The sequence below is a fragment of the Ictidomys tridecemlineatus genome, chromosome 1, assembly GCF_052094955.1.
Source record: "Ictidomys tridecemlineatus isolate mIctTri1 chromosome 1, mIctTri1.hap1, whole genome shotgun sequence".
Classification (NCBI taxonomy): Eukaryota; Metazoa; Chordata; class Mammalia; order Rodentia; family Sciuridae; genus Ictidomys; species Ictidomys tridecemlineatus.
This window is the reverse complement of record NC_135477.1, coordinates 189,628,494-189,654,349: the sequence shown is the minus strand read 5'-3', so window position 1 is coordinate 189,654,349 and position 25,856 is coordinate 189,628,494. Positions and strand designations below refer to the sequence as shown.

At 52.8% G+C, this 25,856-nt stretch overlaps 1 protein-coding gene across 5 annotated transcripts; it reads right to left on the bottom strand.

Moving 5' to 3' along the window:
• Positions 1 to 217: 217 nt before the first annotated feature.
• On the bottom strand, positions 218 to 24,261 carry Znf496 (zinc finger protein 496). 5 transcript variants are annotated; one of them, XM_040272654.2, is made up of 9 exons: positions 23,822 to 24,261; positions 22,465 to 22,584; positions 21,706 to 22,132; positions 21,181 to 21,364; positions 17,742 to 17,818; positions 9,355 to 9,487; positions 8,723 to 8,833; positions 7,914 to 8,027; positions 218 to 2,690 (listed from the first exon to the last, which is right to left on the bottom strand). In XM_040272654.2, the coding sequence occupies exons 3-9, from the start codon at positions 22,093 to 22,095 to the stop codon at positions 1,948 to 1,950; spliced, it is 1,752 nt and encodes a 583-aa protein (XP_040128588.2). In that variant the 5' UTR covers positions 22,096 to 22,132; positions 22,465 to 22,584; positions 23,822 to 24,261; the 3' UTR covers positions 218 to 1,947. The 5 variants fall into 5 exon arrangements, with proteins under 5 accessions (XP_040128588.2, XP_040128587.2, XP_040128589.2 ...); XM_040272653.2 differs by having other exon boundaries at positions 218 to 2,693; positions 23,822 to 24,260; XM_040272655.2 differs by having other exon boundaries at positions 218 to 2,693; positions 21,706 to 22,085; positions 23,822 to 24,260.
• Positions 24,262 to 25,856: the final 1,595 nt, after the last annotated feature.

The window sequence follows — 25,856 nt, the reverse complement described above, 5'->3', positions numbered from 1 at the left end:
GATTCTGTATTGGAGCACACCAGTAAGCTGAGCATTGCTCCCCTTTTCGACACAGTCTGAAGGTGGGGAGGCCCTTCCTGAGGCAATGGGGCCTGATGAAACCTCCTGCGGGAACACAGATGGGGAGAAACATGCACAAAGACAGCCTGCTTCTGTCCGCATACTCCTGACCCTCGGCCTTAAAGATGTGAGGCAGGTCAATACAAAAGACAAACTATTTAGAAACTAGGACCCTCAATAGTTTATTTCTGATTTAAGGTATGACCAGATGTTTTATTGCATTTACTATTCCAGGTTAACATGGGTGCATCTACCCAAGAATAGAAATCTGGTTGTAAAATTATCACCCTTATTGGGTTTAGGGTGGAAGTGTCTTGATGTGAGCAGCAAGGGGCACCAGGCACCAGAAGCACCCGGCTGGGGGTCAACCGAGTCCCAAGAGGAGCTCTGACAAACCCAGCCTGGTGTGGCCCTGAGGCTGGCTGCAGCTGCACTGAATCAAGGCTCTTCCCCACCTCGCCCGCCCGCACAACCTGTCTTACAGAACAGTGAGACCAAGCTTTGGATTGTTCAACTTTGCACTACCAACAGCCAGTCACCAACAATTGAGAATCCCAGATATTGAACTTTAAGACTCTTCCTCACAAAGGACAGCCGCCTGGGAGTGCACAGCTGGTTGGCCTGCCTAGTGGAAGGACAAGCTCCTCTGCATCGGGAAAGACAGCAGCACCACAAGATTATCTGCAGTTTGGGGGTAAACTGCGTCCCCGCAAAATCCCCATGTTGGAGTCTTTCCCCCATTATCTTAGAATGTGACTATTTGGAAATGGTCTCTGCAGAGGCAGATGAGATTACAGTGGGGTAGATAGGATGGGTAACCCAACGACTGGTGTCCTCAGACACAGGAGGCAGACACACGTGGGGAGCACCACACAAAGAAGGCAGTGATAGACTGCTACTCCTACAAGCCAAGAACAATCATCTGCTAGCAGACCCTGGCTCCAGTCCTCAGGAAGGACCAACCCTGCTGATGCCTGGACCCTGCAATCGCAGCTCCTGCACTGATGGAGTACCTCCCCTGGCTAGAAGCTTGGGGATTTGCTACTTTGTTACTGCAGTCCTAGGAAACCAATACCACTGGTAGTGAAGTGAATGCACATGAAGAAGTCCACCCACTTCATGTGAGGCTGTCCTGGGGTTGGGCTCAATCAGGCAGAACAATCCCTCCTTGGGAACTGAGCTCCCCATATTCTTAGCCAGGGTCGGGGAGAAATATAAGTGCCTTTTAAATGATGACATCTCAGTTTCCATCCCAAGAATATTTACCAAAGACCTTCAGGGTACAAAGACAAGACGTTGGGGTGGGGGTGCAACGTGGTTTAAAATATGTGCTTTGCTGAGACCCCCTCTCCACCCCCAACCCCTCCAGGGCAGAGGGAAAGCATGATGGACCTGGGCCCCACCAAGACTCCAGGCCCCAACACGGTTCCTGAAGAGTTCAGGCTCTCTGGGGGCTCCTGAGATGTTAAGGAACCTGGGCTGACTTGGATGACATGGCACTGATCTGTGTTGGGCCCTGACTAGGCCTTCCTCCTGGCCCATCATCCATCTGCCCAGCATCTCACTATGGGATGGGACGTGTAACCACCCTGGACACTTTCTGTGCTCTGGCAGGAGAGGAAGGGATGTGCCATCAAGGGGTCACCGAGGTGGGGGCAGCCCAATCTTCCTGAGGACCTGGAGAGCATCCCCGTGAGGGTGCCTAAGGCAGATGCCAAGGGCGAGTTGCACAGCAGAAACAGAAGAGGGGCTCGTTATCTGGGGAGGAGGGGGCCACCGAGGCACCTGGAGAAGTGGACACTACCTGAGAGCAGGGGACAGGAGGAGGGTCTCTGTGGGCGGTGCCGGGGCAGGGCTTAGTACCAAGGGGGCGGGAGGCACCCGGGCTCAGTAGGAGTTCAGGGCCTGCTTGGAGCGCCGCTTCATGTGCAGCCGCTCATGGCGGAGGAGGTCGCAGTTCTGCCGGAAGCTCTTGACGCAGTAGCGGCACTGGAAGGACTGGCCCTCGTGCTTCAGGTGGATGTCACTGCGGTGCCGCACCAGCTGGTCGTGCCGCTGGAACAGCTTCCCACAGTCCCGGCACTGCTCGCCCAGCTTGGCCTTGCTCTTCTGCAGCAGGGCGTGTGTGTCCCCGCCCTGGGCCTCAGGCGAGCCTGGCTCCTCCTGTGTGCGTGGCAGAGTGTCTGGCTGCAGGTGTATCCGCCGGTGCGAGAGGAGGTGTGAGTTAAGCCGGAAACTCTTCCCGCAGGCGCCGCAGCGGTAGGGCTTCTGGGCCTCATGGGCCTCCAGGTGCCCATCCAGGTCCTCGCTGTCACTGAAAAGCTCCCCGCACACCGAGCACTCATGCGGCTTCTCTTGCTCCCTGCGGCTCCTCAGATGCCGGATGAAGTTGACCCTCCAGCGGAAGATCTTCCCGCAGTTTGGGCACACATAGGACTTCCTGGAGGTCTGCACCTGGCCCCCCACCTCGTTGCTGTCGTGGCGGGAGGTGGAGAGGCTGCGCGGCTTCTCTGGGGAGCTCTGTGCCTCCTCTGTGCAGTACGGGCCGTGCTGTGTGTCCTCCTCCCCTGAGCTGGACAGGACGATCTCGATGGTCACCTCCTCATCCAGGCCAGTGGGTGGATCGCCTCCTGCTACAGGAAACCCAGGTGGGGTCAGTGGCACTACCCAGGCTACACCCCAGTCCCCCTGAGCCTTACCCAGGAAGTTTCAGGGGAGTCCATAAACCCCAGACCCTGACCTCACCCTGGGTCCATTGTGAAGCCTGAGAAGGAAAAGAAGCATTCTGCCTATCTTTCCCCTCTCTCCCTCTTCCCTGCCATGCTCCCCTAACCCTCACCTTCAACCCACTTTTCCCTAGCCACAGAGACTTCTGTTCTGAGAAGGGGCACTGATCTGTGCCAAGCCTGGCCAACACACCATGTCCCGTAACCAGACACAAGGACATTCTGCCCAGACATGACACAGGACCCTTTATGCCATAGCTGGAGTTGCCACATACTGGGAACTGGAGAGCTACGGGAACTGCAGACTCCCCCACCCCCACCCCCACAGCCTGGTTTGCTCTTGGACACCATGCAGCACACTTCACTTGCCCTGTTATACATGTCAACTAAGGGGACCTGTCTAAGGGAGAGGGCTGAAGTGGGACCTGAGCCTGGCAGTGCCATCCCAGGGTAAGGCTATGTAATGGTCCCAGCCATTCAGGGACCTCTTCCGGCTCCTCTTCTCTGCTGCCTGGACCCCATGAACTGCACAGGAAGCCAACAGGTTTTTGAGAATTTCACAGGAGCACAAACACTGCCGGCTTGGACTATGTGATGGAGAGGAAGGAGCAGTCAGGCCTCGGGGCTGCACACACCAGGCCAGGACACTATCATGCTCTTCGGAGTGTCGTTGACAAGAAGGAAGAGGACCATGACCACATTGGAGGTACTGCCACCAAGGGCCCCAAGGGCATGGGCCAGACTTGGGTCAGCCTCCCCTTTTCCTGAACCAGGCCTTGGTCCAGGGCATGAAGGACAAAGTACTAAACCAGAGACTGTCATCCAGCCTGGAAATCCACGGGAATTTGTCTGGGCATGGTGGCACATGCCTGTAGTCCCAGCTACTCAGAAGATTGAGGCAGGAGAGTCTCTTGAGCCCAGGATTCAAGATCAGCCTGGGCAACATGTTGAGACCCCGTCTAAAATAAAAAAGAGAAATCTACTGGAATTTGCTAGGTTGGACTCCCTTGGATCCTAGGACCCATCACCCTTTCTCCCTTCCCCTCCTGGGAGGAGGATGTGCATCCCATGCCTGTCCTCCACAAAGCTCTGGAGGTATACCACGTGCCTGGTTGCAGCCCCATAGCTGATAAGGAATTCTGCCTTAGGATGAATTTTACCATCCCCTCCATGCCTGATTTAGGTGTGCGTACAGACGAGACTTCGAAGGTGGGGTCGATGCTGTGGGTTAAGACTGGTGTTGTCACAGGGAAAATGTATGTTGTGTGTTGAGAATTAGCCCAACTGGTTTAGAACTCCTGGGCTCTCATGACTCATGACACAGCCTGCACAGTGCCTGGGTTGGGGTGGCTGTATGCTGCATGTACGAGGGGCACAGCTAGGAGGGGCTGTGGCAGGTGGCGGGGGCTGACCGTGCACCCTCACACTCCTGGTGTCAAAACCTTGACCCTGCTAGCTCAGATGTGACTGTGTTGGGAGACAGTCTGCCAGGAGGTGCTTAAGCTAAAAGGAAGTGTTCTGGTAGCCTGACCGGTGTGACTGGTGCCCTTGAAACAGAAGAGAAGACATGGACAGCCTGGCATCCACAGGCCAGGGAGAGGCCAAGAGTGGGAAACCAAGCCAAGCCCCAGCCTATACCTTGGTCACGCACTTCCCAACTCCAGAATTTGGAGAAAATCAGTTTGAAATCAGGCAGTCAGTGAGACTTGGTTAAGGAAGTCCTGGCAGATTAATATCATGCATATAGGAGGACATTGCCTAAAACCAGCGGAAATGACCTCAGAGTGACCCACCAATGCAAGTCAGAAAGCCCCTCGAACAGGGAAGGCAGGTGACAGGAGACTGTGACGGGAGCTTACACGACACCAGAGGGGTGTGTATGTGTGTGCACACACATACATGTATATGGCTCTGTGTTTGCTGGGTGTGTCTATGTGTGTGCCGGGTAGTGTGTGTGTATGTGTGTGTTAGGTGTGTGTGTATGTGTGCTGGTTGGTGTGTGTGTGTGTCTATGTGTATGCTGTTTGGTGTGTGTATGTTTGTGTGTGGCTGTGTGGGCATGAATCTGGTATGCATGGCTGTGTGTGTGACTGTGTGTGCTGGGTGATATGTGTGTGTGTGGCTGTGTGTGCTGGGTGGTGTGTGTATATGTGTGTGACTGTGTGAGCATGTATGTGGTGTGTGTATGTGCTGGGTGGCTGTATATGTGTGGCTGTGGGCAAATGTGTGTGTGTGTGTGTGTGCATAGGGTAGTGTGTGTGTTTATGTGTGTACTGGGTGGTGTGTGTGTGTGTGTGTGGCTATGTGGGATGTATGTGGTGTGTGTGCTGGGTAATGTGTGTGCATGTGTGTGTGCTGGGTGGTGTGTATGGGGGCTGCGTGGGCATGTATGTGGTGTGTGTTCTGGGTGGTGTGTGTGTGCTGAGTGGTATGTGTGTGGGGGGGCTGTGTGGGCATGTATGTGCATGTGTGTGTGCTGGCTGGTGTGCAGGTGACTCAGTGGTCCAGTGCCCTGAATTCAATCCCTGGAAACCACTCCCCCCAAAAAACAAAACAAAACACTTGCCCAGGCTAAGGTACTGTGCCATTAGCCACAGGAATCATACCAAGAGAGCAAAACAAACATGAATGAGTGGAAAAGTGCAAAACACAACACACCACTGAGTACCAGGCAGGCAACTCACAGAAAATGCAAAAGAGAAGAGAGAGTGCTGGGCACCTGGCACATATCTATGATCCCGGTGACTCTGGGGGCTGAGAGTCATAAGTTCCAGGTCAGCCTTAGTAACTTAGGGAGACCCTTGTCCAAAAATAAAAAATAAAACGGACTGAGGATATAGCTCAGAGGTAGAGCACCCCTGGGTTAACTTCCAGTACTGTACAAAAATAAAATATTCTGCTTTGGTGACAGGAAGGTGACCATTCAGTGGCACAGTGAGTAGTAGAGAATCCCATGTGGTCCCAGACCAGAGGGGCAGACCTCACCAGTGTCAGGGGTGTGGGGTGGCAGGAAAAGTCATGCTGGAAGGAGAGTTGGCAGGATCCACCCAAATGAAAACAGGACCTGCTCTGAAACTTTCCTCTCCTTCTCCAAGAAAGCCACACCTAGTGTCACCACAGGAGAGCCACACCTAGTGTCACCTAGTGTCTGCATCAGAGCATCCTCAGGAAGAGCAGCACAGACTCCTGTTCAAAGACGCCTGTCCACCTCCCACCAGCACCCAAGGACCATGAGAAGGGCTGTGGTCAGAGGAAGCCAGGAAGGGTCAAGGAAGCCCGTCTACCTCCCATCAACACCCCAAGGACCACGAGAAGGGCTGTGGCCAGGGGAAGCCAAGAAGGGTCAAGGAAGCCTGTCCACCTCCCACCAGCACCCCAAGGACAAGATGGACTGTGGTCAGGGAAAGCAGGAGGGGTCAGGATCAGGCACACACTGCCCTGGGCAGCACTCACCCATGCAGAGGCAGGCCCCTCAGGAAACAAGGAGAAACCACTCTCCTTGTTTCCTGAGGTGGGGAGGGCTCACCCTTCCAGTCCCACCTGCTGTAAAATCCCCTTTGTGCACGTGACAGTGAACCCAGCACAATGGTCACATGCCCTGCACAGAGCTGAGTGCTAATCACACCATTAACACACCTGCCCCTTGATGATGGAACTGTCCCGCACTCAGGGAGGAAGACCATTCCACACCCACCAGCAGTGCTCCACTGGCAACCTGCCTCAACCACCCAGGGAAGGCCATAGGAAGGCCTAGAGTCAGTGGTCAGCGGGAGAGACCTGAGCAAACGGAACTAGGGCCAGAGGCTGACAGAATGAGACTGTGAGAGTTTAGTTCCATAGCCCTGCCAATGCACGCATGCACACACAGCTCACACTCATATGATCCACGTGTGCATACACATCTTCTAACAAACCTCACACGCATATGCCCCACGTGTGCACATACATAACACCTCACATGCATATGCCCCATGTGTGCACATACACCTTCTAACATACCTCACATATATGCTTCACGTGTGCACACACATCTCCGAACACAGCTCACACACATATGCCCCATGTATGCGCACACACACCTATTAACACAGTTCATATGCATATGCCCCACTTGTGCACACACCTTCTAACACCTGACATGCATATGCCCCACGTGTGCACACACACCTTCTAGCACACCTCCCATGCATATGCCCACATGTACACACACCTTCTAACACTTCGCATGCATATGCCTCATGTGTGCACACACATCTCCTAACACACCTCATATGCATATATGCCCCATGTGTGCACACATCTTCTAACACACCTCACACGCATATGCCCCACATGTGCACACACATCTTCTAACAAACCTCACACATATATGCCCCACGTGTGCACACACCTTCTAACACACCTCACATGCATATGCCCCCACGTGCACACACCTAACACCTCGCACGCATATGCCCCATGTGTGCATACACATCTTCTAACAAACCTCACACACATATGCCCCACGTGTGCACACACCTTCTAACACACCTCACATGTATATGACCCATGTGTGCACACATCTTCTAACACACCTCACACGCATATGCCCCACGTGTGCACACACACCTTCTAATAAAGCTCACATGCATATACCTGTGTACACACACCTTCTAACACACCTCACATGCCCCACTGTGCACACACATCTCCTAATACACCTCACTCGTTTATGCCCCATGTGTGCACAAACATCTCCTAACACACCTCACACATATATGCCCCATGTGTGCACACACTTCTCTGAACACACCTCACATATATGCCTCACATGTGCACACACGCATTCTAACATATCTCACATGCATATGCCCCAAATGTGCACACCTGCATTCTAACATACCTCACGTGCATATGCCCCACATGTGCACACCCGCATTCTAACACACCTCACACTTATATGCCCCATGTGTGCACACACATCTCTTAACACACCTAACATATATGCCCACGTGTGCACAGCTGCATTCAAACACATCTCACATGTGTATGTTCCATGTGTGCACACACATCTCCTAACACACCTCATACATGTGCACCACGTGTACACACACCAGTGCAGTAGCATGTGCCCATGTGCTCCCTCACCTGGGCAGGTGCTCTGGGTGAGCACCATCTGCTGGCAGGTCTGGAGCTCGGGCACCTGCAGCTCCTCCCACTTCCTTCTTTCTTCCATGGGGAATGGCTGCAGGCTGGGAAAGTCTTTCCAGAGAAGAAAAGGAAAAGGAGATTCACCAGGCACTGTACCCCCTGGAGGAGGCACCTGAGCAGACATAGGCTACGGCCCTCCTGGGCCAGCCCCTATAGCCACAAGGCAAGGGGTGACACCAAAACCTGGTTCTGAAGCTGGACGGAACCAGTGTGGATCCTGGTCCTGCTTGCTCATTTCTGTGGTCAGAGACAAGTGACTTAGGTCACTTCCATGTCCTGTGCTGGGTTTGCCGCAGACCTGCAGACCCCACCATGCCGGGGTGGGATGGGGCGTACTTGTTCCTGGTGCACACATCCACACTGGCTCAGTGCCAGTGCTAGGTCCCAAGAGGGAAAGAGGCCAGGGGACGCTGCGGATTCTGTGCAAGTCTGGCTTCACAGTGTGAAGGCAGAGGAGGCAAACCCAGCATGTGCAGAACTCCAGCCTCTCCCTCCCCCTGGGTGCCCTCACACCCCTGCAGGAGGAGGGCAGTAGCAGGATGGGACAGGCAAGTGTCCAGAAGGTCCTATCCAGAGAACTCCCTGCCAACCTGGCCTGCTATGGACACCTGACCCTCCACAAAGGCCTGAAATTATCAGCAAAACCAGGAGATACTTACAGGCTGGGCAGGGCTTGGGCTGCAGCCGATCAGAGCTGGGAAAGGCCCAGCTCTGGCCTTCCACCTACTTCTGGAATGGTCACTCACCTAAGTAGGAGATCTGTGGCTCCTCTTTCCCCTGGAGGTCCTGCAGCTCTGGAACCCGGGGCCCATTCTCCTCTCCCTGGAGCAGATCTGGCTGGGCTGCTGGGTCGTCTGCTCAAAAGAGGGCAGGATAGGCCTGCATCAGCCATCTGCTCCTGCAGACAACCAGGGCAGGCTGCACAGGGGACTCCCCTTCAGGCCCAGAGGGAGGAAGTGGAGGGAGGCCGTTGGGAGAGCAGTCAGGGATGTGCAGGGTGCACACATGCAAAGGCCAGAGCAAGCAGGGCAGCAGGGGGCATGCAGCCAAGGCGGGCTTGTGGCTAGGGCATGGCTCTGAGGTGAAGGAGGTTGGAGGAGACGACAGGGTGAGAATGGCCGGAGAGCCGAACACTGAGATCACGTCCTGTAGGGCTCTGTGGGAGGGAAAGCCAGGAGAGCCTGAGCAGCAGGGGCAAGACGGCAGAGCAGCCATCAGACAACAGTCTGTGGAGTCGCTGCACAGGTGACCCCGTGAGGCTGGAGGGTGAACAGGGTGCTCTGATGCAGACCTGCCGCCTGATCCTCTGGGAGGAGGCTGGCCTTAGGGAGAGAGACCTCAGGTTGCCTGGCCTCGGTGGGGAGGGGTTAAGCCTTACTCGCAGGCATGGAGACCCCGTAGTCCTCCCCAATGATGAACTCTCCGTAGAAGCCCGTCTGGGCGGGGTCGAGAAGGGACCAGTCCTCTTCTGAGAAGCATAAAATCATGTCCTTGAATGGAGAAACCCGGTTCTGAAACCACAGGAGAGCAGGGGTGGCTCAGGGGGTGGCTGGTGCCCTAGTCCATCAGGCCGCTGGGGCGCGACACCACAAGCAGTGGAAGTGGTCTAACAGGTCTGGGGCCGGATGCCAAGGCCTCAGCAAGGCCTTCATTCTGGGGCACGGGGTGCGCGGGCTGGAGGGTGGGGAGCTTCCCGGGGCCCCTCAGGTGTGTGCTATTTGTGTTCCCAGGGTGCAGACCTCCTCCGAACAGAGCCACTCCAACTCGGCTAAACTGACAAGATCTTGGAATTCCTCAGGCAAAGGCCTCGCCTACAGTGCTCTTGACCTCAGAACCCTCCGCTTGAGAAGGCCAGGCTTCCCCTTTTGGAGCCATGACAGAAAGGCCTATATCTTTCCCTTGTGGTCCAATTGACTCCAGCTGCTGAGGGGGCAGTTCTTACATGTCCTCTAAGCTTCCTAAGGTTGTTACACAGAACTCACTGTAATAAAACCCACTCTCTGCAGCAGCAGTAAGGAGAGCCAACTTCCACCTTGGGATCCAGCCTGGGGACTGGTACCCGAGGAGACATCTCCCTTAAGAATTCCCGTCATTGGCTGGGATAGCTCAGTTGGTAGAGTGCTTGCCTTCATGCACAAGGCCCTGGGTTCCATCCCCAGCCTCTGGAAAGGCCCCTTCTGGTACCCTACCTAGGCTGGGATGCTCAGTGGCACAGTGTCTGCTTACCATGTGAAAAGCCCTGGGTTCCATCCCCAGCACTGCAGAGAACAATATGCAGACAGGTACTTCTTCAACTGTCCCCTGTGCAGATCAAGTCAAGGGGACTGACCACAAAGACATGAAAGGCAGCCTGGGACTGTGGTCTCAGCTTGTTCCTGTCTGCAGAGGAGCAAGCAGCACCGTGGGCCATCGATGCACTGAAGGGTGGCTCAGGAATGGCCAGCCCCGGGAACCTACTCACACCTGCCTCTGTCTGATTCTGACTGAGTCTCCCACCCAACACTGGTGAGTTCCTTCAAACTTTCCTCTGGACCCAAACAACGCATTTTGGATAGGGACTGTTGGGCTGCAATATTCCATGGTCACCAGGGAAGGAGGAGGGCTCTCCTCCTCAGGGATAGCCCTTTACCATGGTGCTGGGTAAGAACTCTTTCCACCACCTTGGCAGCATTGCCAAGGACACTGCCAGTCCCCGTTCAGGAACTGGGGACTCCTGACCCAAAGCTGCCTTAGTAACTGAATCACTCACTTACATATGGCGATTAACACGCCTTCCCTACGTAACTGTGTATGCATCAGTGCCTCTGATGACGCAGAAACCCATTAAGAAAATATTAGAAGCCCTCTCCTCGGGCGCATCTCTAAGGAGGAAGAAGAGGAAGAAGGAGGAAGCAGGAGGTGCCTGTTTGGTGATCTTTTTAGTTGGTTATCAGACAGTTCCTGTTCAGAAGACAGCACGTTGGCAGAACAGTTCCACTCTGCCTTCTTTCAACTGTTCTAATCTCTAAATGCTGTACCTTGACAAAAGCCTGGACTGACCCCAAGAAACCTCTGGAAAAGTAGGAGCCTGTCAGGAACTTACTGGGTGTACTCGGTCTCTGCCCTCTTGTGGTCCTAACTGGACTAAAAGACACCTTACTGTTGTAATCTACAAATTTCCCCAAACCATAAAAATAAAGTGCTTCATACAATTTATTGGAAAATATTTCAAAATAGGAATTTTGTGGAAGAAAACACGTATGAGGGAGAAACCAAAAAGTAACAGCAGATCATGCTTCAAAAGTCTGCCCTTGCCCTGTTCTCCCACCCTGTTCTGAGCACACTGCCACCTGCCACTGCCTACTGCCACCTGGGCCACCATCCCATGTTTGTTGGCCAATCATGTTTCAGTTTCATCTTTTTGTGATGCCTGTTTACCTTCTTGGTGTACATTTCTATTTTTCTCTTCTTCTTTTCCTGTGGAGTTGTGGTGGACCCAGGACCTATCCTGAGTTCCACAGGTGCTCCATATCTCAACCACACCTCCTATTAAGCTTCTATTTTCTAATGGGTTGCTTTTGTCTCCCTTTTTTTTCAAACTGGCTTATAATTTTGTGGCTATATTTCACTATTGCAACAGAAAGGATAAAACTATTTTAATTTTAAAATTCAAAAAATATTTAAATGTATTTCAATCATTTCACAGTCACATAAGTAATCGGTACTACTAGTGACACAGAATAATTGCCAGCAAGTGTTTAAGAGATTAGTGTGGGATTGGGATGCAGCTCAGTGGTAAAGCCCAGGCTTAGTGTGTGAGAGGCCCCTATTCAATTCCCAACACCAGAAAAAGAAAAAAGAAAAAAATTAACATGGTAATTGGTAATAATTTTGATAAAAGCTCCAAAATCGGAAATGTAATTTTGAAACAAAAATAGACTAATGGGGGCCAGGGTTGTGGCTCAGTGTAGAATGCTTGCCTAGCATGTGTGAGGCCCTGAGTTCGATCCCTGGCACCACATAAAAATAAAAACAAATAAAGGTATTGTGTCCATCTACAACTAAAAAAAATATTTTAAAAAAAATTGACTGATGAAGAAAAGAAGAAAAAGTCCAGAAACAAATTTGGTGCAGCCCTCTCTGAGCAGTGAAATGGCAGCCCGGGTGGGCTGGAGCATAGGCTGTAGCTGCACAGAACCCCCACACCGGTGTGGACCCAAAGGTGGCAAGCCAGGACGGCGGGGAGCCAGAGCATGCCAACCTGTTGCACTTGGCACATGGCTTGTCCCAGGGCAGGGGCCCGCTCCACAGAGCACCACAGCCAGAGTCCCCTGCTCCACTTCAACCTCTGGTTTCCTGACCAACAGGAGAAAACAAGTGGCAGTTCAGGCTCAAAAGTTCACCAACAGTGTTGGTGCTTTTCCAAACCAGGATCAGCATGAGTCTGGACCAACAGCACTGACCCAAGTGCTATATAAACCCCAGACTAAAACATCAGGTGGCAAGCAGATACTAGGACCCCTCTCACCCTGTGGGAGTGCTGTCTCTATTCTTCACACAACACTGAGAGCTGAAACAGAGTGGCCATGGAGAAGGAACTGGCTTTGAGCTGATGCCAGCAGGCCTCCCCTGCTGTGATTAGCTGCTAACAACATTTAAAATGGGCCTTCTTGCTGCAGAGGCCTGCAGCTTGCACAGAGCACCCTCAAGCAGAAGTGGTGAACCTGGCTCCAGCTCAAACCCTGGTTTCATTGGTTCACGTAAATAAGTCAACCAAAGGGCATGGAGGTGCACATTTGCAATCCCAGTAACTTGGGAGTCTGAGGCAGGAGAATTGCAAGTATAAACCCAGCCTAAGCCACTTAGCCAGACCCTGTCTCTAAATAAAAAACAAAAAATAAAAAGCGCTGAGAAAGAAAAGAAGAGAAAAGAAAAAGAAGAAAAGAAACAGCACTGAGCACAGACAACATAAATTAATTTTAAAAGCTCGGAGAAAGCCCACTTTCTCAGCCATAGGGCCAGGAGGGGCAGCTTATCAAGACAGACAATAACCAGAACATTCCAGCTACACAACCCAGAATAACACAGTGGCCTCCCCTCACCTGCACCCACACAGCAGAAAGAGTCAGACACACACTCCATCAGGGCCCTGCCTGGTGGCCCTGAGGCCCAGCAGGGAATGGGACGTCCATCCCTGTAGGTTGTTAACAGTCCCTAGCCCAGTCTAGCATCAAGCTGCACTGCCACTTTAGCACTGCAGAGCCCAACAAGAACCAACTGTCCCTCAATGGCATTAGCACATGGGGCACCCTCCCCTTCCATGATGTCACAAAAACAAACCAGATGGCTTATTGATGGTGTGAATGGGACCCAGAGTCTCCTGAGACATGTGTAGAGGTGTCAACAGAAAATCCCTCTCCACTTCAAGAACCAAGCTCTCAATGAGAAAAGAACTGGCAGGAGCCACCCTGAGATGACAGAGGTGCCGGAATATCTGCAGACATTGGAGTTGGGATATGTGCGGAATGGGGGCAAAATGGCACTTCCCAGAGGGAATTGAGGCGGAGGCCCCCTGTAGGACTGCTGGGGAGCACAGCAGCCAACCTGAGGACAGACAGGCAGACACTGGGAGCTGAGAGGCCTTCCATCAGGAGATGGTGGGACTGGAAAGCACCTGGAGAAGGTTGCCACACGAGGCTTTCAGAGGACTTGGGACAGAGCCATAAACCTACAGATGCCAAAAAGCTGAGCAAACCCTAACCGGCCGACCTGAAGAGATGCACAGGACAAGACACGAGGCTTCCGAGTGACCACAGAGCAGGGGGGCCCTGCCCAAGGCAGAGCCCCTCAATAGAAGCCACCTTCTCATAAGAGGCCACGCAGGCCAGAGGGAGGTGGCAGAGCTTCCCAGTGCCAAGAAACTGCCAATGACGAATCTGTGTGTGTGTGTGTGTGTGTGTGTGTGTGTGTGTGTGCGCGCGCGCACGCGAGAGAGAGTCGACACGCGAATCAAGACACAGCAAGAGGGGCTGGGGATGTGGCTCAAGCGGCAGAGCGCTTGTCTGGCATGCATGCGGCCCGGGTTCGATCCTTAGCACCACATACCAACAAAGATGTTATGTCCGCCGAGAACTAAAAAATAAATATTAAAAATTCTCTCTCTCTCTCTCCTCTCTCACTCTCTCTTTAAAAAAAAAAAAGACACAGCAAGACACCCAAGTGCATACCCATAGTGCTGAGGTCTAAACACAGGGGCGCACTACCACTGAGCCACATCCTCAGCCCTTTTTACTTTTTATTTGAAATAGGGCTTCACTAAGTTGCTGAGGCTGACCTTGAACTTGGCCATCTTCCTGCCTCAGCCTGGGAATTGCTGGGGTTACAGGTCTCGCCTAGTTCAACTATGAATCCTGCATCTGATGAAAATGTCCTTCAGGCATGAAGGGGAAATTAGGACATTCCCAGATGAAGAAGCAGTAGGTAAGCTGGTCACCTGCAGATCTGCCCTAAAGAAACCATTAAGGAAACAATGTAGGAGTAGACCATGGGACACAGCAAGGAAGAGTGTCCACGAAACCGTGAGCAGACACCACAGGTTTCTTCCTCCCATCTGTGGAGAACATTTGCTGTATGGAGGCAGGCCCTCTCTGCAGTGCTCGCCTGAGCACAGAGGGCACATCTCGGACAGCCCTGTTGGCCGAGGGGCAGTAGAGGACGCGAAGGGAGGGAAGCCTCATGCTTCTGTCAAGCTTGTGAACAAGGACCAGCAGGCTCCAGCATGCTGCGAGGGAGCTGCAGACACACTAGACCACACGCCAAGATGTCAGAAGAGGTCCACGAGAGGGCCCAACAGCCCACAGGAAGGCAGGAGAGGGAGAGCAGAACAAAAACAAGTCTGGAAATAATAATGTAACAAAGTCTCAACATGTGGATGAAGATACAGCAAGCGGGCTGGAGTAGGCTCTGCCCCTGGAGCGCTTGCTTAGGTGCATGAGGTCCGGGGTTGGATCCCCAGCAGCACAAACCAAAAGAAGCCAAAGAAATAAAATAAAAAGGTCCCCCAAAAGAGAGCAGCTGACAGAGTGGATTAAAAAAAAAAAACATGATTCCACAGCACGATGTCAAAAAAAAAAAAAAAAGAAAAAAAAAACACTTTAAATTCAAGGATAGAGCAAGAAACAGCAGATTCATGGGAAAAGGATAGAAAAATTACATTGTGGGATCATTTATTAAAAGAAGAAAAGCTTCATAAACACCAGATAGGGTAGGCTTCAGACTAAAAAAAGATTACCAGGGAAAGAGGGACGTCATATTGTAATAACTGGGCCAGTCCCAGAAAGCACGGTGTCCATGTGCCAACAAGAGCTGATATGACACTCGAGGAGAGCCTGACTGAGAAGCCACAGGGCCCCAGCCTGCACACCTGGAACCCCACTTCTCTGTCAAGAGTGAGGGGCCAGCCAGGTGCGGTGCACACCTTAACTCCAGTGGCTCAGGGGGCTGAGGCAGGAGGACCACGAGTTTGAGGCTGGCCTCAGGAACTTCACAAGACCCTGTCTCAAAAATAAAAATATAAAGGGCTGGGGATGCGGTTCAGTGGTAAAGAGCCCCAGTTCGGTCCCCAGTAGCCAGGTTACAAAAGGCAGGGCATCCAGCAATGGTTTGCCCACACTGACAGAGCACATCACCCACCACGACCAGAACATTCTTCCAAACGCTCCAGAACGTACGCCAAGGAACCGAACTCTTGGAGAGAGGGAGTAGGGATCTCGAAAGTTTGAAAAGAAGTGAAAGAAGTAAGAGCATCCAGCAAGTGTGAACTAATTAGCAGAAGCCACAGCAGAAAGATATCAGGAGAGTCACCACGTCCTTGGGATTAAACAACACATCCCAGAGTCCTTGAGTTACAGGAAGGCATAGGGAAGTGAGAGAAATGAAGGAAATGGGAACTCCAAAATGCAGTTTGTGGGACAGTTAAAACAGTGCTGCAGGGGCTGGGGATGTGGCTCAAGTGGTAGCGCGCTTGCCTGGCATGCGAGCGGCCCAGGTTCGATCCTCAGCACCACTTACAAATAAAGATGTTGTGTCCGCCGAAAACTAGAAAATAAATATTAAAAAAACCAAACAAACAAACAAAAAAACAGTGCTGCATCCCCAGCCAGACGGGGTAGTGCACACCTGCAATCTCAGTGACTCAGGAGGCTGAGGCAGGAGGATGGCAAGTGAGAGGTCAGCCTGGGCAACTTAGCAAGGCCCTAAGCTGCTAAGTGAGGCCCCATCTCTAAATTAATAAAAATTAAAATGGGGGAAGAGAGGGGAGATGAGAATGAGAAAGATAGTAGAATGAACCGGACATTACTTTCCCATGTTCACATAATAACGCACGACAGTGAAACTCCACATCAGGTACAACCACAAGAATGGGAAGTTATACTCCATGTACATATGGTATGTCAAAATACACTCTCCAGTCATGTGTAATGAAAAAGAACAAATTAAAAAATAATAGAATAGGGCTAGGGACATGGCTCGGTGGCAGAGCACCCTGGGTGTTCAGACCCCAAGACACAAGACACACAACACACACCTTGCTCTGCTAAAGACCCTGACCTCAGTAAGGGGATGCAAGACCAGCCACAGAGTAGAGAGACCATTCACAAAATGCACATCCAAAGGAGGATGAGTACTGGAATATGTAAAGAGCTTTGAGAACTCAAAAATAGGAAACTAAAGGATATAACTTGAGATAAGCAAAGTCAGACAGAGGTGACACCAGTACAGCCAGCTAGCATCCTGAATGTCCATCCTTTCCTCTCAGAATGGCTCAGACAGCAACAGGGACAGCACCAAGTGCTGGCAGGGCATAAAGGACCAGGCTACCTGGACACAGAAGTGGGTAGGCAGCCCTCTGGGAAGGATGTGGTGGCTTCTCATAAAACCCAGTGTGCACTACCACGCCCAATAACTGCCGAACACCAAAGTCCACACGCAGGCCATGCACAACTGTGCGTTGTGGCTTCACACCAGAGGCTCCTGGACAGGTGGACGCTAAAGGAACCCTGGGGCTTCCACGCATGAAGACGACCACTCAGTAAGGGCAGGAACACAGTGAAGGTCACTCACCATAGGAATCCATTTCCATAACACTCCTGAGACTAAGTGTCTTCCCGAACACAGGACCCTGGTGGGAATGGGGGTGGGCAAAGCAAGTGGCCCTGGGGCAACAGGAGGCTCCTGGGTGAGGTGAGTGTTCAGTACCTTGCATGTATCCTAGTTTGTTCCTGGACTGTCCCCACTGCTCCTGTGCTGAAGGCAGGTCCCCAGCTGGTGGTGCTATTGGGAGGTAGTGGACACCTTGGCAGGTGGGGCGCAGTGGGAACAGGTGAGTCACCAGTATGGCCTTGAAGGGTGGACCGTGTCCCCAGCCCCTTCCCTCTCTGCCTCCTGGCCACCATGAGTGCAGCAGTGGTGCTCCATCATACCCTCCCAGCTGTGACCACCAGGCTGCAGGGAGCCCAGTGACCTTGGGCTAAGACCTCCTTCCATGGCATCTACCCAATGCTTCCTACAGGTGGCCTGGCAGTCAGCATGGCACTCAGGACCTCAGGGACAGGGGAGGAGTGGGGCACTCTAAGCCCAACCCTGCCCACTCTGGTTTTCCTGGGCTCAGGCTAAATGTCCTGTGTAGCAGGCAGTGAGCTGGCTAGGGCCCTGGGAAGCTGCCCTGGAGTGTGGCTTAGACAGAGCAACATAGGATTCTCAAGGACTCCTGCAGAAATCACTTACCGGGGGCAGCTGGAGGGTGGTCATCTGCTCTGCATCCCCCATGCTCTCCTCCTGAAGAAGGGAGGTGTCTTGCGGAACTGAAAGAGACAGGGCAGGCAGGGTGTCCTGAATGTGGCCAGGTCAGGCACTGCCACCTCTGGAGCTCCCTGGGACTCCTCTGCTTCAGTTGCGGTAAGCAAAGAAAATCCTAAGAGAAACACCAACAGGGCGCCGCTTCACGGTGTTTTTCTAAACCTCAGTCTTGCTCTGTCTTCAAAACGAGGGTCCCAAGATGATGCGCATGAAAGGTACTTTCCACCACACCGACTTTGCTTTCTGATATGACAACAGGGGCTGGAACTCAGCACCACCAACGATTAGCTGTCCGACCTCTGGAGGTCCAGGGACCTCAGTTCTGCGTCTATGATATGGGAAGCAAAGGTTAAAGCTCCTTGGAGTGACGGCATCAGAGAGGACTGATACCATCATAGGCTCTGCGGAGGCTTAGGCGAGGGATCACTTGAACTCTATGGCGCGCATGCGCGAGGGCTGTGGGCAAGGAGGACTGCCGTGCAGCCCTGGTGTCACATAAACTACTGTATTTAAAAGTCTGTAAACTGCCACACTCCTTAAGACCAGCAAGCTGAGGGCTGGTGAGCATGGGGAAGAAGAACTGCAGAGCGGCCACGGGGCAGGCAGTGCAAGGGTCCTCAAAAATTTAAAAATGACCACTGAACCATGCAGCAATCCCTCTTATGCACGCCGAGGGGAACGGAGCAGGCGCCATCAAGAGAGAAGGCTCTCAAGTGGACTGCAGCAGGGTTCGCCAGCCCGGTCAGCACCCACTAACATGACGGACACAGAAAATGTGGTTCCCACACAGTGGGATACTTTTCACCCTTAATGTAAGCAACTCCTGTAGCTGTGTCATAGATGAACTGGAGGACATCACACCAACTGAAATAAGCCAGGCACTGGAAAGAGCTGCAAGACCTTGTTTAAAGTCACCCAAGCAGTCCCACTCACAGAAGCAGAGGATATAAAAGGGTCATCAGAGGCTGCAGGAGGGGTGGGGCTGCAGGGGTCAAAGGGTACAGGCTTCAGTTAGCCAGAGGAACTCCAGGAGACTGGTGTATAATTAGTACAATGTATCACATCTGAAAGCTGCCACAAGAGAAGTTACAAAGTGTTTGGACCAAGGAAAAGAGGTAAGTATATGAGGCAATGCAAATGTTGATCAGCTTAATTATTTTACAATGTATCAAGGTGTCACCTTATACCCCATGAGTTTAATATGTGCAGTTCCTGTCAATTTAAAAACAGAAATCAGGAGCTGGGGGTGTGGCTTAGTGGGAAATTTAATAGACATGTTGGTTGTTTTTATTGGAAAAGCTTATTAAAATGCCACTTATTATAAAGCCACTTGCACACATCACACGATTGCACACCTGGTTTTCCACTATGACCACAGAGCAATGTGGCAAGTCCACCCAGACAAACCCATACACCAGCCATCCTTCAGCTCAAAGCTGCCACACCTCCCTTGGTAATCAGCCCCACAACCAGCTGAGGACTGAATGTGCAGTGGTGGGGGGGGCGGAAGGGCACAACAAAAGCACATCTTATTGAACTGGTCAGGGTGTTTTCTGCCATTATTCTCTAGACCATGCAGTGTCCCGATAATCCATATAGCCTTTGCATTTCATTAGACATTATAAACAACCCAGAGAGGATTTAAAGTACAGGAGGACATGGCTAAGATACATGCAAATCTGCTGTTCTTGCCAAGCATGGAGGAGCTCGCCTATAATCTCAGAGACTTGGGGGCTGAGGCAGAGGACAGAAAGTTCAAACCTAGTCTTAGCAATCTAGCAAGGTCCTCAGCAATTTAGCAAGATCTTGTTTCAAAATAAAAGATAAAGGGAGGGCTGGGGTTGTGGTTTAGTGGTAGAATGCTTGCCTGGCATGTGTGGCACTGGATTCAATCCTCAGCGCCACATTAAAATAAATAAACAAAATAAAGGCATTGTATATATCTACAACTAAAAATATTTTTTAAATTTTAAAAAATAAACATAAATAAATTAATGGGGCTGAGGATGTGGCTCAGTGATTAAGCACCCATGGGTTCAATCCCTGATACAAAAAAATAAATAAAAAATAAAAATGGTGCAACCAATCTGGAAAGCAGTATAGAGAATCCTTACAAAACTTTAAATGGAACCACCATTTGACCCAGCTATTCCACTCCTTGGTTTATACCCAAAGGACTTAAAATTAGCATAATGTAGTGATGCAGCCACATCAATGTTGTTTATAACAACTCGATTCACAATAGCTAAACTGTGAAACCAATCTAGAATGCCCTTCAATAGGTGAATGGATAAAGAAACTGTCATGCAAATACACAATGGAATATTACTCAGCATTAAAAGGAAATAAAAGTATGGCATTTGCAGGAAAATGGATGGAATTGGGAATATCATAATAAGCGAAGTAAGCCAATCTCAAAAAACCAAAGACTGAATGCTTTGATAAATGTCTGATAAATGGATGCTGATCCACAATGGGAGGGGGATGGGAAAAATAGAAGAACTTTGATTGGGTAAAGGGGAGGGAGAAGAGAGGAGGGAGCATGGGGGCAGGAAAGATGTTGGAATGAGATGGACATCATTACCCCAGGTACATGTATGACCGCACATATGGTGTGACGCTACATCAGGTACAACCAGAGAAATGAAAAGTTGTCCTACAGTTGTGTACAATGAATCAGAGTGCATTCTGCTATCACATATACCTAATTAAAATAAATAAATTAATTTAAAAAAATATATATATATATAATGCTGATCTGTATAAGAAACCTGAGCACCCCTGGGTTTTGGCAGCACAAAGGGGTTGTGGAACAGGAGCTACTTTGTCAAGGAAATAGTGGTTATGAGAGCCAAGAAGACATGGTCAGGCGGGCACTGTGATATAGTCCTGAAATCCCAGCATCTCAGGAGACAGGCAGGGGAATCACAAGTTCAAAGCCAACCTCAGCACTTTGGCAAGACCCTGTCTCAAAATAAAAAATAAAAAGTGCTGGGGATGCAGCTCATGTAGAGAACTCCTGGTTCAATCCAATGCCAACATAAAAGGTGCCATGGCCATGCTGAGTTCGGGCCACAGGCAGTTCCTGGTAGTCTGCAATGACAAAACCCACAGATAGGCACAGGTTCAAAGAGATGAGACAGCTCAACCTGGAGGATTGCTACCCTCTGAGACGGCCTAGAAGACACCTTATGAAATTGATTCAGTTGTTCTATAGAAGGACACAGACCTTATTAATAGTTCACAGCTCCTCAGGGACAGAAGAAAGCAGCTGTCATGAGAAACCATCACCTTAACAAAAACCCAAGCATACAGGACAGGGTTGCGTATCCCAGCTCATCCCTTCCGTGCCCCATGGGCTGCATACCTGGGTCCTCGCTGAGCTGGTTTGGTATTCTGCTGAGGATCCCCAGGCCCTGAGTTGGGGCCATGGGCTGGCTATCATGACTTTTAGTGAGGTCACTCTGGGGTTCTACTGGCCGCCGTTCTTGCTCCTGGTCCGGAGGGCCATCCCCATCGTCAATCACCACAGGGTCTTCACAGTGCTTGAGCTGCAATTCCAGAGGGAACTTTTCAGAGCCAGGTAGAGAGGACCCTGGCCTAGGTTAGGCTTGTGGGCTATGCAGAAGTTGGGGAAGACCCTGCCCCCTGTGCTGCTGACTGAGACCCCACAGCTAACCAGCAAAGGCTTACCCTGGGTTTTGACAGGACTGCATAGGACATTAGGAATTTTAGAGAGCAAAACTTACTTTCCTAGAAAACCAAACTGTATTCTGGGCCAACCAAAGTACATGACTTTAGATAGAACTCTTCAGCCCTGGTCAGGGGTACAGGACCCCAGCAAAAGCTTGAGCACAGGGCTGAGCTTTCCCTCCCCTGTGCCCCTGCTCACCCACTGCCAGGGTCTCCCCGGCTCGCGTTCCAGCGCCTCCACAGCAGCCACCGCCTGCTCACCACTCTCAGGTTCCTGTGCCCGCACCCAGCTCTGGATCTCCCGAGGCAGGATGGCCAGGAACTGCTCCAGCACCAGCAGCTCCAGGATCTGCTCTTTGGTGTGCCTCTCCAGCCGTAGCCAGCCCCGGCATAGGTCCCAGAGGCGGTGCAGGGCTTCCCGCGGGCCTGCAGCCTCCTGGTAGCGGAAACGGCGGAAGAGACGCCTGGAGGACTCAGGGCTGGGAAGCTCTCCCTGGGGGCCTGGGTTTTCTCCAGGAGGACTCTTCATTTTCCTGGGCTCCTCACTCTCCTTTGGAGCCAAGACTCTGGGGCACAGGGCTGTGGGCATGATGGGATTTGATGGGGGTCAGCAGCAGAAGACGACCCTATTTCCAAACAGAAATCACTGGCTTTAATGCTGTGGTCTCCTTTGGTTGTTTCTGGGGGTAATGAGAGGAAAGTGTGACAAAGCCCACAAAGATCAGCCCTTCAGAGAAACCCAAGGAGTGTCATCATGGCTGGTCCTCACCTATGGGGACAGAAAGAAAGGTACCATCTCCCATCAGTCTCAATACATGTGCTTTTCCCCTAAACAGACGATGACAGACAAGCCAAGAAACCTGAGAAAAGTGGTACATTTAAACAGGAACTGGTCTTCCAACCATCCCAGACCAAGGGACCATGCGTGGGATGGAATGTAATGAAGGCTGCCAGGTACCTTTGGTGGCCAGATCCTCCTGGAGAGGACCTGAGATGGATGGTGCGCCAAGCAGGTCACTGTCTTGAAGCTTAGGAGCTTAAGTTGCTCTCCTTGTTCTTGAGACCTTTACAAAATGACCTGGAAAAACAAGGAAACACATGCATTTGAAACACATCCAGGGATGGAAAACAGATTCTGTGGTACTGGAGGGCTGACCACCACTGCTGGTACTGGATGGACCCCAAGAGCCAGAATCGGCCTTGGTAGAGGCTTACACTGGGAGGTGGGGGAGGGAGCACAATAAGAAGGCACCCAGGCAAAGAAGGGAATGTCACAAGAGGAAGCCACACATCGTTTCCAAGACAAACCTTAGACAGTTTCCCAGAGAGACCTTGTGCTCAGTGGACAGGTGAGGTGGAACATTTACCTGAACATATCTTGACCTTCAACCCTGCCTCCATCCTTTTCTTTACCTTAGTCCTCTTCAAACCCTGCTCAGTCCATGGTACACCCTTCCTCCCTGGTCCTTCCACAGTCAGGATGAAAGAGGGGGACTCTCGGAGTGTGGCCCTAATCCCTCAAGGAACCCAATTCCACAGGCTGTCACACGAGTGCTCCCTACACCTCCTAGGCTGCTAAGCACACAACCCAGCTCACACACACAGGGGCAGTGGTCACTGATCCACACCTTGAAACATGCACATCTCCCCCCTGTGCCCTTGGGTCTCTGTGATCTCAGGCATGGTGGCTTCACCCCCATCTGGTGAAGTTCTCAGCTGGGCAGCACCCTCACCTGAGGGCATTCAAGGCAGGCAGAAAGACAAGCGAGTCCAGAACAGTAACAAATCAACTGAGTGCACCAGAGAAACCGGTCTCCGGTCTTCTTTGCTTTACAAAGTAAAAATACAGACGCGCCCTTGACCACAGAATTTGGCTGGAACCCATGACAGCTCTTCCCACCACCGGATTCCATTCAGCCACCGCTCCTTCCTTAGGAACCCCGTCTGAACCCTACTGGCTCCTCTCGGGCCACACATCACCTACCTGCTGGGTCCCTGATTACCAGGACAGCCCCTCTGCTGAGACCCTAGGGCCCACCCTCAGCCTCCAGTCCCTGCCCTCTCGGATCATCTCAGAGACGCCGTCTCTCTGTGGCCCGCACCTGACGCGCGGGAGGCTCGGGAGCAGAAGCCTGATGAATGAACCCACGTTAGTCGGGGGAGGGTTCCCGCGGGGGCGGGGCTTGCTTAAAGCAAGTTCTCGGAGGAGGGACGAACGGGGTCCGCAGAAAGCGAAGAGGAGGGCCTTTTAGGCCGAGGAAGCGGAGGCTTTCGCTGCTACACGCCTCCAGTACAGCCACCTCGGGGCCCCTCACCTGCAGCCCGGGACCCCGGGCCGCGGCTCCGTCCTTCCCGCCGGGTCTCCGGTGTCCTTGCCGAAGCGGGCTCAGTGCATGGGCCTGATGGTCCCCGGCCGTCCGAGACCAGCCTGTGGACCATCCAGAGCTCCACGCTAGACTGGAAGCCCAGGGAGGCGCCTGGAAGGCGACGCGCGGCCTCAGCCCCGTGCGCGCGCTGCGGGAGGCTCCGCGCGGGCCCTGCCGGGGCCGGCCGCTCTCACCGCCGCGGCGGGTCCCGCTGGCGGCCGCTCAGGCCCCTCCGCCGCCGAAAGGAAAGGCCGAGCCCTCCGGCTCCCTCCCCTGGGACACTTCCTGCTCCGCTCTAGGACCGAGGAGGTCTCCGCATCTCAGTGGTTCGCTCCCCCCGCCCCCCGGCCGAGGTGTGCGCGGGGGGTGACATCCGACACCCCCGGCCCAGCCGGCCCGCGCGCTCGGCCCCGCCCCGCGGCGCGCGCCCAGCCCCAGGCGCCGTCCGGATTCCGAGGGCCTGCTCGGGCGGGCGTGGGGCTCCGCGGCTCCCCGGCCGGCTGCGCTCGCCGGCCTCTCCTGGGCGGGCGCCTGGCGCACACAGCTGACACCGGGCAGGGGGCAGGGGGCGCGATGGGCAAGGGCCCGCGAGGGTGCGGTCCGCCCCGCTCCTCGCGCGCCCAGGCCGGGGCGCCGGCCGGGGGCTGTGGCCCTCCCTGGGCGGGAGCGGGGTAAGCAGAAGCTCGCGGGTCGGTGCGCGCGGCTAGTCCAGGGCGCGGTAGGCAGAGGACCCGCGCCGGTGTGCTGCGCCGCGGGCCGCCGCGGGTCTAGAAGAGCCCCTAGGGGTTCTTTCGGATGCTCTCTGACTGGGGCGTATGGACGCCTGGTAGAGCTGGCCGAAAGCCAGAATTCGGGTAGGGGGCGTGAGGCACTAGTCCTTGCCGATAGGCACAACCCCCTTCCAGCCAAAACCTTTAGTCCGAGCATGCCCCTCCCAGGCGAGGAGGGCTGGAGAAACTCAGGATCCCTCCCCTTGTCCACTGTGCGGCACGGAAGGTATCATCCCGCGCCTTCCATGCTGGCGCTGGTGTACAGTGGCACAGTTTAAGGACCGCTGTGCACGCGAGGACCTTTGCGAGCAGCGGAATGATCATGGGGAGTGCTTAGGCACTCCGTGAAGCTAGCCTGAGTGAAGGTTACTTGGTGCAAATGGCAGAGAGAGGATCAGTGAGGGGCAAGCAGAGCTAGGGCCTCAGACCCACAGACAAGGCACTATGCTGAATATAGTCTAGATTCTCAGATGGATCTTCCCGGAGTCATCCTTAATTATTCAGGCTCCAGAGTTTCGGAGAAGGCCTGTCCCCAGTTCCAAACAGTTCTCATGTCCATGACCCTTTTTCATCTGCCCAGCAATGGAGTTGAACTCTTCCACGGACGGAAGGCAGAGAAAATTCTTCCAGAGGATTGCTACTGTGGGTTACTCTGATTTTCTTCAGATGCTATTTCAAGGACACAGGTGTTATGGGACAGGCTATATGGACAATGACCAAACAGACTCCATTTTGCCCGGAGACTCCATGTCATGTAAGAAATGCTTCTCCCTTGAGAACACCCCAAGGAGTGTGAATAAAGGTCCCATCTTAAGCTTTAGGATCCACTCCGTGATTTATGGCAATCTCACCATAACACAGGGAAGGAAACAGTTCCTCCATTTTCTATGGTCTGGCTATGTAGAAGTAGGGGAGAAGGTTACTGGCCCGTACACTGGCTGCCTCTCTCCGGTCATTCCATGAGCCTTGGTGCCGCTACTTGCCAGAGTTGCTAGTCAAATGCCCAGATTCTGCTACTTTAGCAGGAGATGGACCAAGCAAAGGAGAGATGTTCCCTGAGGACAGCCAGATCTGGCAGGGCCATCTGGAGATCTTACTCCTTCTTGGACATGTGGACTCAGCATTTGCAGGGTTCAGGCACACCCACCTCAGAAGCATGGGCCAGGAATTTTGGCCTGGAGGAGAGGCACGCAGAGGAGTCAAGGATCATCAGC